General features: G+C 53.0%; 1 protein-coding gene across 6 annotated transcripts in view; it reads left to right on the top strand.

Moving 5' to 3' along the window:
• FBN3 (fibrillin 3) overlaps nt 1-15,303 on the top strand; it is an 86,054-nt gene that overhangs the window by 54,219 nt on the left and 16,532 nt on the right. For all 6 annotated transcript variants that reach the window (XM_063599822.1, XM_055102809.2, XM_055102810.3 and 3 more), the window contains 13 exons: nt 511-630; nt 3,468-3,593; nt 4,809-4,961; nt 5,101-5,166; nt 5,390-5,515; nt 6,874-6,993; nt 7,106-7,228; nt 7,836-7,970; nt 8,713-8,838; nt 9,484-9,690; nt 11,707-11,832; nt 13,587-13,709; nt 13,948-14,064. In XM_063599822.1, coding sequence (XP_063455892.1) covers nt 511-630; nt 3,468-3,593; nt 4,809-4,961; nt 5,101-5,166; nt 5,390-5,515; nt 6,874-6,993; nt 7,106-7,228; nt 7,836-7,970; nt 8,713-8,838; nt 9,484-9,690; nt 11,707-11,832; nt 13,587-13,709; nt 13,948-14,064 — 1,668 coding nt within the window. The remainder of the gene's footprint in view (nt 1-510; nt 631-3,467; nt 3,594-4,808; nt 4,962-5,100; nt 5,167-5,389; nt 5,516-6,873; nt 6,994-7,105; nt 7,229-7,835; nt 7,971-8,712; nt 8,839-9,483; nt 9,691-11,706; nt 11,833-13,586; nt 13,710-13,947; nt 14,065-15,303) is intronic.

Genomic DNA, 15,303 nt, shown 5'->3' with positions numbered 1-15,303 from the left:
CTTGAGCCCAGGAGTTTGAGGATGCAGTGAGCTATGATCACACCACTGCATTCCAGCCTGGGCAACAGGGAAAGATCCTATCTCAAAATAAATAAATAAATTAAATAATTATAAAATCAGCACATCAAACCTATGTTTCTATGTATGGGGTTTGTTGTGTAGGGTGAGGCTGTCTTGAAAATGTAAGTTTCCAGAAGCAAAGAATAGTAGAAGCGCTAAATAGATACCATGGAAGGAATCTGCTGGTGGTGCCAGATTAGGAATCTTGCTACCTCTTTCCACTGGACACCATCTGGCCCCACCTATAACCCCACGAGAGTCAGATAATCCTTCCCCAGCTGTCCCTGTCGTTCTGAGTCTCAGCCCTTGCCCTGGAGCCAGAATTGCCACTGGGAGGGCTTGTCCTGGGGCCCTCAGTGATCACACAGTGATTGCAGGTGTTGGTCCCAGTCCCAAGTGAGCCCCCTGCATCCTGGCTGGCACAATGACCCTTCTTCCTCCTTTTCACAGACACCAATGAGTGCCTCAGCCTTGCAGGAACCTGCCTACCAGGCACTTGCCAGAACCTCGAGGGCTCCTTCCGCTGCATCTGTCCCCCTGGCTTCCAGGTGCAGAGTGACCACTGCATTGGTGAGTGTCCAGCCCCACTCCCATTTCTGGCACCAGGGAGTGCCTCTCTTTCTCCATCCGTAAAATGGGAATACCAGCTAGGGTTGTGATGAAGGTGGAGATGTACTTAACGCAGCGTCAAACACAGCTTCATAAACTATTATTGTCATTCTGATTGTTTCTGGACTCTGCACTCAGGACTTTGTCTCTAGTGCCCACAGGCTTCCTCATGAATCCTGTAAGTTGACATGGGTGTGGGGTCTCACCGTTTCTCAGTGCACCCAAATGTAGAGCTCCTCACTTGCTAACTGGAGATCAAGGACCAGTCTGGCCTAAGCTTCACTGGTGTAATCACCCATAGAGATGATTTCATGCAGTCTGGACTAACCAGTCTGGCCTAATCTCCTTTGGTCCATTTATCCACTTGGACTAGCCTCAGAGAGTGTGGGCTAACCTGGACCAGCCTGGGCGGAGCAGATGAGCTGCCTTGTTCACTGTGGTCTAACCTGGACCAGTCTGGCTTGAGCAGATGGGCTAGCCTGGGCTAACCTGAACCAGTCTGGCCTGAATACCTCTGATCTAGGCTTCCATCTGGGCTAGCCTTATATAACCTGAGCTAACCTGGACCAGTCTGGCCTGGCCTCTTCTGATCTATTCTTTTTTTGTTGTTGTTTTGTTTTGTTTGTTTGTTTTGTTTTGAGAGGAGTCTCACTCTCAGCTCACTGCAACCGCCACCTCCCGGGTTCAAGAGATTCTCCTGCCTCAGCCTCCTGAGTAGCTGGGATTACAGTCGCTCATCACCATGCCTGGCTAATTGTTTATTTTTTTTGAGACGGAGTCTCACTCTATCCCCCAGGCTGGAGTGCAGTGGCACAATCTCGGCTCACTGCAAGCTCCGCCTCCCAGGTTCACGCCATTCTCCTGCCTCAACCTCCCAAATAGCTGGGACTACAGGCGCCTGCCACCATGCCCGGCTATTTTTTTGTATTTTTAGTAGAGACGGGCTTTCACCATGTTAGCCAGGATGGTCTCGATCTCCTGACCTCGTGATCTGCCCGCCTTGGCCTCCCAAAGTGCTGGGATTACAGGCATGAGCCATTGCGTCTGGCCCAATTTTTGTATTTTTAGTAGAAACGGGGTTTCACCATGATGGCCAGGCTGGTGTCAAACTCCTGACCTCAAGCGATCCTCCCACCTCAGCCTACCAAATTGCTGGGATTGCAGGCATGAGTCACCATGCCCGGCCTATTCTGATCTATTCCATTTGGGCTAGCTTAGTACAACATGAGTTAACCCTGTCTGGTGTAGGGTAAATATATCCAGTCTCAGTTAGCTTTGTGCAATTTTCTTTTTTTAAGGTTTACATTTTTTTTTCTATTTTTTCTTATTTTAATTTCAGTAGTTATGGGGGAACAGGTGGTTTTTGGTTACATGGATAAGTTCTTCAGTGGTGATTTCTGAGATTTTGGTGCACCTGTCACCTAAGTAGTATACACTGTACCCAGTATGTAGTCTTTTATCCCTCACCCCCCTCCCATCCTTCCCTGGGGGTCCCCAAAGTCCTTTATATCATTATTATGCCTTTGCATCCTCATAGATTAGCTCCCACTTATAAGTGAGAACATACGATATTTGGTTTTCCATTCCTGAGTTACTTCACTTAGAATAACGGCCTCCAGCCCCATCCAAGTTGCTGCAAAGGACATTATTTTGTTCCTTTTTTTTTTTTTTTTGGTGAAGTCTCACTCTGTCACCCAGACTGGAGTGGTACAGTCTCAGCTCACTGCAATATCCACCTCCCGGGTTCAAGCGATTCTCCTGCCTCACCCTCCTGGTAGCTGGGATTACAGGCGCGCACCACCACAACGCCCAGCTAATTTCTGTATTTTCAGTAGAGACAGGGTTTCACCATGTTGGCCAAGCTGGTCTCCAGCTCCTGACCTCAAGTGATCCACCAGCCTTGGCCTCCCAAAGTGCTGGGATTACAGGTGTGAGCCACTGTGACTATTTCATTCCATTTTGTGGCTGAGTAGTATTCCATGGCGTATTATATACCACATTTTCCTTATCTACTCGTTGGCTGATGGGCATTTATAAACAAGACGGCTCCAGATTTTTGCGATTGTGAATTGTGTTGCTATAAACATGCACGTGCGTGTGTCTTTTTCATATAATGACTTACTTTCCTTTGGGTAGATACCCAGTAGTAGGATTGCTGGATTGAATGGTAGTTCTACTTTTAGTTTTTAGTTTTTTTTTTTTTTTTTGAGACAGAGTCTCGCTCTGTCACCCAGGCTCAAGTGCAGTGGTATGAGCTCAGCTCACTGCAAGCTCTGCCTCCTGGGTTCATGCCATTCTCCTACCTCAGCCTCCCGAGTAGCTGGGACTACCGGCGCCCGCCACCACGCCCGGCTAATTTTGTTGTATTGTTAGTAGAGTCAGGGTTTCACCATGTTAGCCAGGATAGTCTCAATCTCCTGACCTTGTGATCCACCCGCCTCCGCCTCCCAAAGTGCTGGGATTACAGGCATGAGCCACCGCGCCCGGCCTTACTTTTAGTTCTTTAAGGAATCTCCACACTGTTTTCCATAGAGGTTGTACTATGTGTAGTTTCAGTCTCCAATCATGAACTATTCCTGATCATGACCTTTGCTCTGGAGATGCCTTCCGGGAAGGACCTACATGCACACACAATGCCCACCTCGTGCTGAAGCTCATACTGAGCTCTCAGGACCCCAGCCCCGCTGCAGTCCCTGGCTGGACCTGCACTCCATCTGCCCCTTCTCACAGCTGAGTCCTCTCCCCATGGGTGGAGGTCGTACTTGCCCCCCACCCAGCTCATGTCCCTGCTCTTCCAGATATCGACGAGTGCTCAGAGGAGCCCAACCTCTGCCTCTCTGGCACCTGTACCAACAGCCCTGGGAGCTTCCAGTGCCTCTGCCCACCTGGCTTTGTCCTCTCTGACAATGGGCACCGTTGCTTTGGTAAGTCCACACAGGGCTTAGGGAAGAGGGTGGGAAGTGGGGCGGGGAAGGGTCAGATCGCCCAGAAAAGAGGGCTGTGGTTTCTTCTATGACCCTTTGGGAGCTCTGACCAGGCAGAGGTGTCTGTCTGCATTAGCAGAGTTATCCTAGTGCCAGCAACCTCTTGGCTATAGAAGTCATGTCTACGGAGGGCTAACCTGGTCCATTCTGAGCTAGGTGTGTGCTTATTTAGGTTTTCCTTGTATTGGTCACATGACTGCAGGCTGTCAATGGGCTGGTTTTGTCCAGTTTGAGCTAGCCTAGACTACTCTGGGCTGGCTCCATTTCAGCTGGGCTAGCCTTGTCTACTGTGGGCTAACCTCACCCAGCTTGAGCCAGCCTGTTCTCTCACAGGTCAGGGGCAATAAGGGTGAGAGCAGAGCCTGCAGTTCACCTCAGCGAATATTTGCTGTTCTGGGAGGCTGGGACCCCAGCCTGCTGGTGAGGACTTGATAGGTGTCCAGAGCCAAGGATTGGGGGTTTGGATCCTCGGGCTTTCTGGAATCAGTCGTTTTGCCTCTCCAGGAAGGGGTTTTTGATCCAAGAGTAACCACCGAGTTTGATCTTTCTTCCTGGCATGAGAACACCTCAAAGCAATGAAGTGGGGTGGGATTCCAGCTGTCCCCTCAAAACCCCAGGGCAGGCCGGGGGCGGTGGCTCATGCCTGTAATACCAGCACTTTGGGAGGCTGAGGCAGGCTGATCACCTGAGGTCAGGAGTTTGAGACCAGCCTAGCCAATGTGGTGAAACCCCGTCTCTACTAAAAATACAAAAATTAGCCGGGTGTGGTGGCACATGCCTGTAATCCCAGCTACTTGGGAGGCTGAGGCAGGAGAATCACTTGAACCTGGGAGGTAGAGGTTGCAGTGAGCTGAGATCGTGCCACTGCACTCCAGCCTGGGCAACAGAGCAAGACTCCATCTGAAAAAAAAAAAAAAACCAACCAACAACAACAACAACAACAACTAAAAACCCAGGGCAGATCCTCATTGGCCCAGAGTAGGTCACATGTCCATACTCAAACCAATCACCATGACCAGGGGCATGGCATGTTCTGATTGGCCACTGGCAGGATCAGCACAACCCATTCACCAGGACTGGGGTGCGGGAGGTCACAGGGGCAGGTGGGCACTGCCAGCGGCTTTCAATCAGGGTAATGGAGCCCCCACCCCACAGACACACGGCAGAGTTTCTGCTTCACCCGTTTTGAGGCTGGGAAGTGCTCGGTGCCCAAAGCGTTCAACACCACCAAGACCCGCTGCTGCTGCAGTAAGAGGCCTGGGGAGGGCTGGGGAGACCCCTGCGAACTGTGTCCCCAGGAGGGCAGTGGTGAGTGCCCACCCCTGTCCAGGCTCCCTGGATGATGTGCCCTCACCTTCCTGTCTCATTCTTCTCTCATCCTTCCCTGCACACACCTGGGGGCTGCACCTAGGCCCTGACTCTGACTCCCCTCCCCCTCTCCGTCCAGCTGCCTTTCAGGAGCTCTGCCCCTTTGGCCACGGGGCAGTCCCAGGCCTGGATGACTCCCGAGAAGGTGAGCCCCTCACCCACGTGCTAAGAGCCCCTTCTGGGCCACCCAGATCCATCTCCACACTGCCTGGGTCTCTGAGTTTCAGGCTCCCCCTGAGAGCCTGGGTGGCCCTGGACCCTGCCAGCCTGGGGCTTGGGCTTTTGTCCCCTTGGGGCCTTGAGTGTGGCCAGGGCTCTGGCGATTGCGTGGTGACAGAAGCCATGTCTGCAACGCCTGCCATCCGCAGACGTGAATGAGTGTACAGAGAACCCTGGCGTCTGCACTAACGGCATCTGTGTCAACACCGATGGATCCTTCCGCTGTGAGTGTCCCTTTGGCTACAGCCTGGACTTCACTGGCATCAACTGTGTGGGTGAGTGGCCAGCCCTTCCCCAGCTCTGTCCCAGGCCCCTCCCAGGACAGGAAGGAGCAGAGCAGGGCAGGGAAGACACCCCCAGGCAGTGGGTGAGATCCTGTCCTTAACCACTGCCTCTCTCCCCCATTCACTTTTTCTCCCTCTGTGCTTCATTCACTCATTAATTCACTTGCTCACTCATTTTCTTGCTCATTCATTCACTCACTCACTTATTCATTTACTCATTCACTTATTCATTTACTGACTCATTCATTCACTGACTCATTTATTCATTCACTTGCTCACTCACTCATTTTCTCATTCATTCACTCATTTATTCACTCACTCATTTACTCCCTTACTCATTCACTTACCAATTCACTCACTCATTCACTCCTTTGCTCACTCATTCCTTCACTTGTTCATTCATTCACTTGTTAATTCACTAACTCCCTCATTCATTCACACATCATTCATTCACTTGCTCATTCACTCACTTATTCATTTACTCACTTATTCACTCATTCACTCATTTGCCCCCTCACTCATTCACTTGCTAATTCACTCACTCATTCACTCCTTTGCTCACTCATTCCTTCGCTGGTTCATTCATTCACTTGTTCATTCAATCACTCCCTCATTCATTCACACCTCATTTATTCACTGGCTCATTCATTCACTCACTCATTCATTTACTCATTCACTCGTTTGCTCCCTCATTCATTCACTTGCTTGTTTGTTCACTCATTCATTCGTTCCTTCATTTGTCTCCTTGCTCATTCACCCATTCAATCACTCATTTATTCATTTACTCACTCGTTCCTTTGCTCATTCATTCATGCTTTCACTCATTCAGTCACTCATTCGTTTCCTCATTTGCCCCCTTGTTCATTCATTCACTTCCTTGCTGATTTCTCCATTCACTCACTCACTAATTCACCCACTCATTCACCCCTTTACTCACTCATTCCCTTATTCATTTAACCATTCATTCACTTACTCATTTATATGTTTTTTTAGAGATGAAGTCTTGCTATGTTACCCAGGCTCTTTTGGAACTCCTGGGCTCAAATGACCCTCCTGCCTCAGTTTCAGTTACTGGTTTAATCACTCCTTCATTCACTGGCTCATTCATTCACTTCTTGCTCATTCACTCACTCCCTTGCTCACTCATGCATTCCTTTACCTGCCCACTTGCTCACACATTCACTCATTCATTCACTAAACACATACCGCTTGCCTGCCCCATAGCCAGACTAGAGGTGCATTCGATCTGGCCCCCTCCGATCTGTGGTGGTCAACAGGCAGGCAGATGGGATGCTACTGAGGATGGGTGACCCTCTGCAGGTGCTGACCACCCCCTTACTCCCACCCAGACACAGACGAGTGCTCTGTCGGCCACCCCTGTGGGCAAGGCACATGCACCAATGTCATCGGGGGCTTCGAATGTGCCTGTGCTGACGGCTTTGAGCCTGGCCTCATGATGACCTGCGAGGGTACAACTCTGCTTGCCCAGGACCTGGGCCGTGTGACGGAGATGCCTGGGGGAGGGAGTGGAGGTCCCGCCCTCAGCCCCTACCCAGCTGGCACCTCCACTGGCCTCCCCAGACATCGACGAATGCTCCCTGAACCCGCTGCTCTGTGCCTTCCGCTGCCACAATACCGAGGGCTCCTACCTGTGCACCTGTCCAGCCGGCTACACCCTGCGGGAGGACGGGGCCATGTGTCGAGGTAGGCCTGACTAATATGGTAAAACCCTGTCTCTACTAAAAATACAAAATTAGCTGGGCATGGTGGCACACGCCTGTAATCCCAGCTACTTGGGAGGCTGAGAGACAGGAGAATCACTTGAACCTGGGAGGCGGAGGTCGCAGTGAGCCGAGATCATGCCACTGCACTCTAGCCCGGGCGACAAGAGCAAAACTCTGCCTCAAAAAAAAAAAAAAAAAAATCCTGCAATGCACACAGAGCAGCCGCCCACCACAAAGAACTTTCCTATCCCAAATGTTCATAGTGTCAAGCGTGGGAGACCCTGGTCTGGGACTCAGTGTCTCTGGGGCTGTTTCAGGGTCAGTGTTCCAGGGGCCATGAGCAGACTCACAGACCCTGACATGGGCAGGGGATGCAAGCTTTGGGGGACAATTCCTGATTCCCTCAGCTTCTTGGAGGCTGGGGCTGGGCAGGAGCTGGGGTCTCCCTTCCTAAGAGGGATAGACACTTGACAGGGCCTGCAGGGAACTCACTCAGGTCCCACAGGGCTGACGCAGGGTGGAATCCAGGTCCCCACAGCCATAGGGTGCCTGGCCTTGACTGACCATCTGTCTCTGGTCATCCGAAGATGTGGACGAGTGTGCAGATGGTCAGCAGGACTGCCACGCCCGGAGCATGGAGTGCAAGAACCTCATCGGTACCTTCGCGTGCGTCTGTCCCCCAGGCATGCGGCCCCTGCCTGGCTCTGGGGAGGGCTGCACAGGTATGGGGCACTGGAGCTTCAGAGGTGCAGGGAACCCCTTGTGGAAGGGAGAGGTCAAAGCAAGAGGGTTGGACCAGGCACGGTGACTCATACCTGTCATCCCAGCACTTTGGGAGGCTGAGGCGAGAGGATCGCTTGAGCCCAGGAATTTGAGGCTTCAATGAATGGGAGGGACAGGCAGTGGGGGGGACAGGCAGTGGGAGGGACAGGTAGTGGAGGGGACAGGCAGTGGGAGGACAGTGCCGCTGCACTCCAGCCTGGACGACAGAGTGAGACCCCATCTCCAAAAACAATAAAAATGAAAATAAGGCCGGGCACGGTGGCTCACGCCTGTAATCCTAGCACTTTGGGAGACCAAGGCGGTTGGATCATCTGAGGTTAGGAGTTTGAGAACAGGGTGGACAACACGGCAAAACCCCGTCTCTACTAAAAATACAAAAAAAAAAAAAAATAGCTGGGCGTGGCGGCGGGCACCTGTAATCCCAGCTACTTGGGAAGCTGAGGCAGAAGAATTTCTTGAACCCGGGAGGTGGAGGTTGCAGTGATCCAAGATCAGGCAATTGCACTCCAGCCTGGGAAACGGAGCGAGACTCTGTCTCAAAAAATAATAATAAAAATAAAAATAAATAAAATAAAAATAAGCAAGAGGGCCTGGGCAGATCCAAAGGGGCCCTTTGGGGCTGTGGGAGAGGCTGGCTGCCTGTGGCCTCCCCGCCCACCTGCCTCACCCCTCCCATCTCAGATGACAATGAATGCCAGGCTCAGCCTGACCTCTGTGTCAATGGCCGCTGTGTCAACACCGCGGGCAGCTTCCGGTGCGACTGTGATGAGGGATTCCAGCCCAGCCCCACCCTTACTGAGTGCCACGGTGAGTGTGGCTGGACGCGCACAGTGGATGCAACCACCTACCATGTGGCGCCCACTGCCTGTCCCCCCCACTGCCTGTCCCCCCCACTGCCTGTCCCCCCCACTGCCTGTTCCCCCCACTGCCTGCCCCCTTCACTCCCTGTCCCTCCCACTGCCTGTTCCCCCCACTGCCTGTTCCCCCCACTGCCTGTCCCTCCCACTGCCTGTCCCCCCACTGCCTGTCCCTCCCACTGCCTGTCCCTCCCACTGTCTGGGAGCCCTCCAAGGCAGGGACAGGGCCTGTGGCACTGACGGGCAACCCAGGGGGTTGCTGAGCTAATCCGGACACACATGTCCAGTGCTCCCCTGCTGCCCCTCTTCCCTCTGTCCCTTCTGTTAAATACTAGAAGAGCGGGATGCTCCCTCCATGCCTCCTCCAACTTACTGGCGCCACACCCTGGAACCAACCTTCCCCAGATCTCCTACTTCTGGGGAGCTAACCCCAGCCGGTGACCCACTAGTGCCATCTGTCCTGTGTATCCAACGCCCTCCTGGACACCCCTATCCCCAACACCCCCAAAATATAGCTTGCCCCAAAGCAAGCTCAGTCTTTGCCCCCAAACCAGCCTCCTGGAGTGACCGTTGTCTTTCCCGTTGTTCTCCGCAGACATCCGGCAGGGGCCCTGCTTTGCCGAGGTGCTGCAGACCACATGCCGGTCTCTGTCCAGCAGCAGGGAGGCTGTCACCAGGGCCGAGTGCTGCTGTGGGGGTGGCCGGGGCTGGGGGCCCCGCTGCGAGCTCTGTCCCCTGCCCGGCACCTCTGCCTACAGGAAGCTGTGCCCCCATGGCTCAGGCTACACTGCTGAGGGCCGAGGTGGGTGCCCATGCCCTCAGGACCCCCAGGGAGGCAAGAAACAGGGGAGTTTGCTCAGGGTCATGTGTCTGTACTGCAGCAGGTGCTGGAATGTGTGAGCCACACTGTGTGTGTCTGTGTGTGTGTGTGTGTGTGTCTTTGTGCTAGCAGATATGAGAACCAGCACATGTGCCCCATATGCGTGGAAGAACTCGGGGGGTTGAGGGAGCAGGTGTGTGAGCCAGTGTGTGTGTGTGTGTGTGTGTGTGTGTGTGTGTGTTCTAAGACAGAGTCTCACTTTGACACCCAGGCTGGAGTGCAGTGGTGCAATCTCAGCTCACTGCAACCTCTGCCTCCCAGTGGCATACCTGTCATCCCAGCACTTTGGGAGGCTGAAGCAGGAGGATTGCTTAAGCCCAGGAGTTTGAGGCTGCGATGAGCTAAGATAGTGCCACTGCACTCAAGCCTGGGTGACAGAGCAAGACCTCGTCTCCAAAAGCAATAAAAATAGGCCGGGCACAGTGGCTCACACTTGTAATCCCAGCACTTTGGGAGGCTAAGGTGGGCGGATCACCTGAGGTCAGGAGTTTGAGATCAGCCTGGCCAACATGGTGAAACCTCATCTCTACTAAAAATACAAAAAATTAGCTGGACTTGGTGGCGTGTGTCTGTAATCCCAGTTACTCGGGAGGCTGAGGCAGGAGAATCCCTTGAACCTGGGAGGCAGAGGTTGCAGTGAGACGAGATCACGCCATTGCACTCCAGCCTGGGCAACAGAGAGAAACTCTGTCTCAAAAAAATAAATAAATAAAAATAAAAAGCAAGAGGGCCTTAACAGACCCAAAGGATCTCTCTGGGGCCATGGGAGAGGCTGGCTCTCCCGTGGCCAGTAAAGATGAGGTTTTGCCATGCTGGCCAGGCTGGTCTCGAACTCCTGGCCTCAAGTGATCCGCCCACCTCAGCCTCCCAAAATGCTGGGATTACAGGCGTGAGCCACCGCGCCCGGCCCAGTGTGTGTTCTTTGTGAGTGAGAGCTCGTTCCGGACTGCGTGGGAGCTGGTGTGTGTCTGTGTGCATCAGCTGAGTGAGAAGTATACACCGTGTTCATCTGTGAAGTAGAAGGCCGTGAGAGGGAGCCAGCGGCCTGTGTGTTGTGGACTTGGGTGAGTGTACAAGGGCAGGTATGTGAGTGTCTGCGTGTGAGCGAGCATAAGGACATCAGTGCGTCTCATTGAGTGTGTCACTGATAGTGAGATGGGTTATCCATGTGACCAGCAGTGACATCAACAGGACTGGGGAGGGCCGGGCGCGGTGGCTCACGCCTGTAATCCCAGCACTTTGGGAGGCTGAGGCGGGCAGATCACGAGGTCAGGAGATTGAGACCATCCTGGCTGACACGGTGAAACCCCGTCTCTATTAAAAATACAAAAAATTAGCCGGGCGTGGTGGCAGGTGCCTGTAATCCCAGCTACTCGGGAGGCTGAGGCAGGAGAATGGCGTGAACCCGGGAGGCAGAGCTTGCAGTGAGCAGAGATCGTGTCACTGCACTCCAGCCTGGGCGACAGAGCGAGACTCTGTCTCAAAAAAAAAAAAAGAAAAGAAAAGAAAAAATAGTAGGACTGGGGAGGAAATGGCTTTTTGGGGGTGTGGCTGGGGGGAGACTCGGGAGTGCCTGAGTGTTGGTGTGTGTTCCCGTGTTTCTGCAGGAGCATCTAGGTGTGTGGCTAGTGTGTCATGTTGCATGCACTGTGTGTCTCTGTTGTGCATGTTGGTGCACTGAGGAGGTGTCGCTGTTGAGGCTGGGGAGGGGTGGGTGTGAGTCCCCCTCCCTGGAAGCTTCATGGGCGTGTCCTGCGGGCTCAGGTGTCATCTGCAGCCTGAGGATGGGGTCCACGTGGGCTGGGGTGCAGTGGCCAGTGTGGAAGGGAGGCTGGACTTTCCTCCGAGGAGACGGCTGCTGGGCAGAGAGAAGGAGACATGCCTCGGTGGAGGCGCGAGGCAGCCAGCCAGCCCCATTTGCACCCTACTTTTTCCCAGATGTAGATGAATGCCGTATGCTTGCTCACCTGTGTGCTCATGGGGAGTGCATCAACAGCCTTGGCTCCTTCCGCTGCCACTGTCGGGCCGGGTACACACCGGATGCTACTGCTACTACCTGCCTGGGTGAGCCCAGCCCTCTGCACCTGCACCCTTGGCCCAGCCTGGCCACCTTCTGTGCAGCCCCTGAGCACAACTTCCCTGAGACTTTCCAGTTTGCAATGTTAGGCTTTCATTTACAAAGTGGTGCCCGAACCATACAGACAACTGAGGGCCAGGTGCGATGGCTCGCTACTGTAATCCCAGTATTTTGGGAGGTCGAGGTGGGAGGATCACTTGAGACCAGGAGTTCCATAGCAACATAGCAAGACCCCATCGCTAAAAAAAATTAGCCAGGATGGTGGCCTGTAGTCCCACATGCGCCTGTAGCCCCAGCTACTTGGGAGGCTGCTTGAGCTCAGGAGTCTGAGGCTGCAGTGAGCTATGATTGTGCCACTGCAGTCCAGCCTGGGTGACAGAGTGAGACCCTGTCTCTTAAAAAATGAAAAAGAAAAGAAAAGAAAGAAAGAAAGAAAAAAGAAACAGGCCAGGCACAGTAGCTCATGCTTGTAATCCCAGCACTTTGGGAGGCCAAGGTGGGCACATCATTTGAAGCCAGGATTTCAAGACCAGCCTGGCCAAGATGGTGAAACCCCATCTCTGCTAAAAATACGAAAATTAGCTGCACGTGCTGGTGCACGCCTATAATCCCAGCTACGTGGGAGGCTGAGGCAGGAGAATCGTTTGAACCCCGGAAGTGGAGGTTGTAGTGAGCTGAGATCATGCCACTGCAGTTTAGTCTGGACAACAGAGTGAGACTCTGTCAAGAAAGAAAGAGAGAAAGAAAGGGAAGGAAGGAAGGAAGGGAAGGGAAGGAAGGAAGAGAGAGAGACAGAAAGAAACAAAGAAAGAGAAAGGGGAGAAAGAGAAAAAAGAGAAGAAAGAAAGAAGAGAAAGAAAGAAAAAAGAGAGAGAGACAGAAAGAAAGAGAAAGAAACAGAAAGAAAGAAAGAGAAAGAGAGGGAGAAAGAGAGAAAGGGAGAGGAAGGAAGGGAAGGAAGGCCAAGTGAGGTGGCTCACGCCTGTAATCCCAGCACACTTTGGGAGGCTGAGGCAGAAGGATCACTTGAGGCCAGGAGTTTGAGACCAGCCTGGCCAACATCGTGAAACCGTCTCTACTAAAAAAAAGAAAAAAGAAAAAAAATTAGCCAGGTGTTATGTGCCTGTAATCCCAGCTGCTTGGGAGGCTGAGGCAGGAGAATTGTTTGAACCTGGGAGGCGGAGGGTGCAGTGAGCTGAGATCGCGCCATCGCATTCCAGCCTGGGTGATGAAACGAGACTCCGTCTCAAGAAAGAAAGAGAGAAACAAGGAAGGGAGGGAGGGAGGATCCTTTCGTTCTCCCACCCCCACCCTGTTTGGGCCACTTTCCTGCTGTTATTTCTTCCTTTTATTTTGCACATCCTGATATTTTTCAGTTGTGTTTTGTAGCAAGCGTACATCTAAGTCAGCGGGAAGAAAACTCTAGCCCGAGGGTCAAGTCTGGCCCTCCATTTGTTCTTGTCAATAAAGTTTTATTAGCACACAGCCATGCACATTTGTCTGCTTACCCTCAATGGCTGCTTTGCTAGTACAAAGGCCACATGGAGTAGTTGTATCTGAGATGGTGTGGCCTGCACAACCAAATGTATTTCCCATCTGGCTTTTTGCAGAAAGAAGTGTTCATTCCTGTGTAAGTCCACAGATTTCAGATGGTCGGGGTCTGGTGGAGACCTCAGTCCCTGAACACCCCCAGGGAATCTCTGTCTAACCCCGCCCCACCACCCACGCTGTCCTTCCCCAGATATGGATGAGTGCAGCCAGGTCCCCAAGCCATGTACCTTCCTCTGCAAAAACACGAAGGGCAGTTTCCTGTGCAGCTGTCCCCGAGGCTACCTGCTGGAGGAGGATGGCAGGACCTGCAAAGGTGATGTCCTTTCAACTCTCCCCCACTCCCACCACTGCATGCAGTCTAGGGCCCCAAAGGGATGCCCAAGACATGTCCCCTGCAATCTCACCCCCTCCCATCTGCATGGAGTCAAGCACCATCTCCGGGGTCTTTCTCTTGTCACCCCTCTGCCTGGAGGTGGCAAGGGCAGCCCCTGGGAAGCCCCTAATCCCCCACTGGGCCCTGCCCTGAGCCTGCTGGACCATCCGTGCTGCAGACCTGGACGAATGCACCTCCCGGCAGCACAACTGTCAGTTCCTCTGTGTCAACACTGTGGGCGCCTTCACCTGCCGCTGTCCGCCCGGCTTCACCCAGCGCCACCAGGCCTGCTTCGGTGAGTGACCCTTGCCTCTCACCGGGAGGTGACGCATGACCCCAGCATTAGTTATTTTGCTCACCAAAAAAATATCAAGTTGGCCGGGCGCAATGGCTCATGCCTGTAATCCCAGCACTTTGGAAAGCTGAAGCGGGTGGATCATCTGAGGTCAGGAGTTCAAGACCAGCCTGGCCAACATGGTGAAAACCCGTCTCTACTAAAAATACAAAAAAATTAGCCTGGCATGGTGGCAGGTGCCTGTAATCCCAGCAACTCGAGAAGCTGAGGCAGGAGAATCGCTTGAACTCGGGAGGCAGAGGTTGCAGTGAGCTGAGATCATGCCACTGCACTCCAGCCTGGGCAACAAGAGCGAAACTCTGTCTCAAAAAAAATAGTATCAAGCACCCGGTGTGTACTGGACACTGGGGACATGGGGGCGATCAGAACAAAGTCGTTACTTCCTTAGTGCTCGCTTCCTGGAGGCATCTAGAACCTCCTTCCTCTCCTTTGGGAGAAGAGAGGCCCTCTGGCCTTGGCTTATGGCATCTTGCCTTCCCCCTGACAAGTCCCTGCTGGATCTCCCTCCCAGAGCCTCCCCAGAGCGCTCCTGAAATCCCAGGTCTCACATAGTCCCAAGAGGAAATCAGTTCAACAGCTAAAGCCACAAGGGCATCTGCTACCATCATTGTTTCTTAGTGTCTCGTGGCCCCCAGGGAACACAATCTTCCCCAAAGGCACAGCCTAATCAAGGGTGGCCCCATTCACGTGCCCACTAATTTGCCCAGACAGCACCTACTGTGTACCAGGCAGCGCTCTAGACCAAAGGGTGGCAAACTCCAGGCTGCCAGCCAAGCCCGGCCCCCTGCTTGCTTTTGTTAATAAAGTTTTATTGACACACAGCCAAGCCCACTTGCTTACAATCACCTGTGGCTGCTTTTGCACTATATTGGCAGAGAAGAGTCTTGGGACAGAGCCTGTTACAGAAACAGAAATGGTTTGTCGGGCCCTGTTATAGACCCTGGGGGTACAGCAACAAACATAAAAGGCAGGGCTCTTCCATCATGGAACTTTCCTTCTAGCACAGAATCAAGACTAGAAGCAGACATAACAAGAAATTAACAGAATGGTGTGGTTGGGTGTGGTAGCTCATGCCTGTAATCCCATCACTTTGGGAGGCTGAGGCTGGCAGATCACTTGAGGCCAGGAATTCGAGACCAGCCTGGCCAACATGACAAAAACCCATTTCTACTAAAAATA

Source organism: Pan paniscus, chromosome 20, assembly GCF_029289425.2.
Source record: "Pan paniscus chromosome 20, NHGRI_mPanPan1-v2.0_pri, whole genome shotgun sequence".
In the NCBI taxonomy this organism is placed as follows: domain Eukaryota; kingdom Metazoa; phylum Chordata; class Mammalia; order Primates; family Hominidae; genus Pan; species Pan paniscus.
This window is presented reverse-complemented; position numbering and strand designations above follow the sequence as displayed.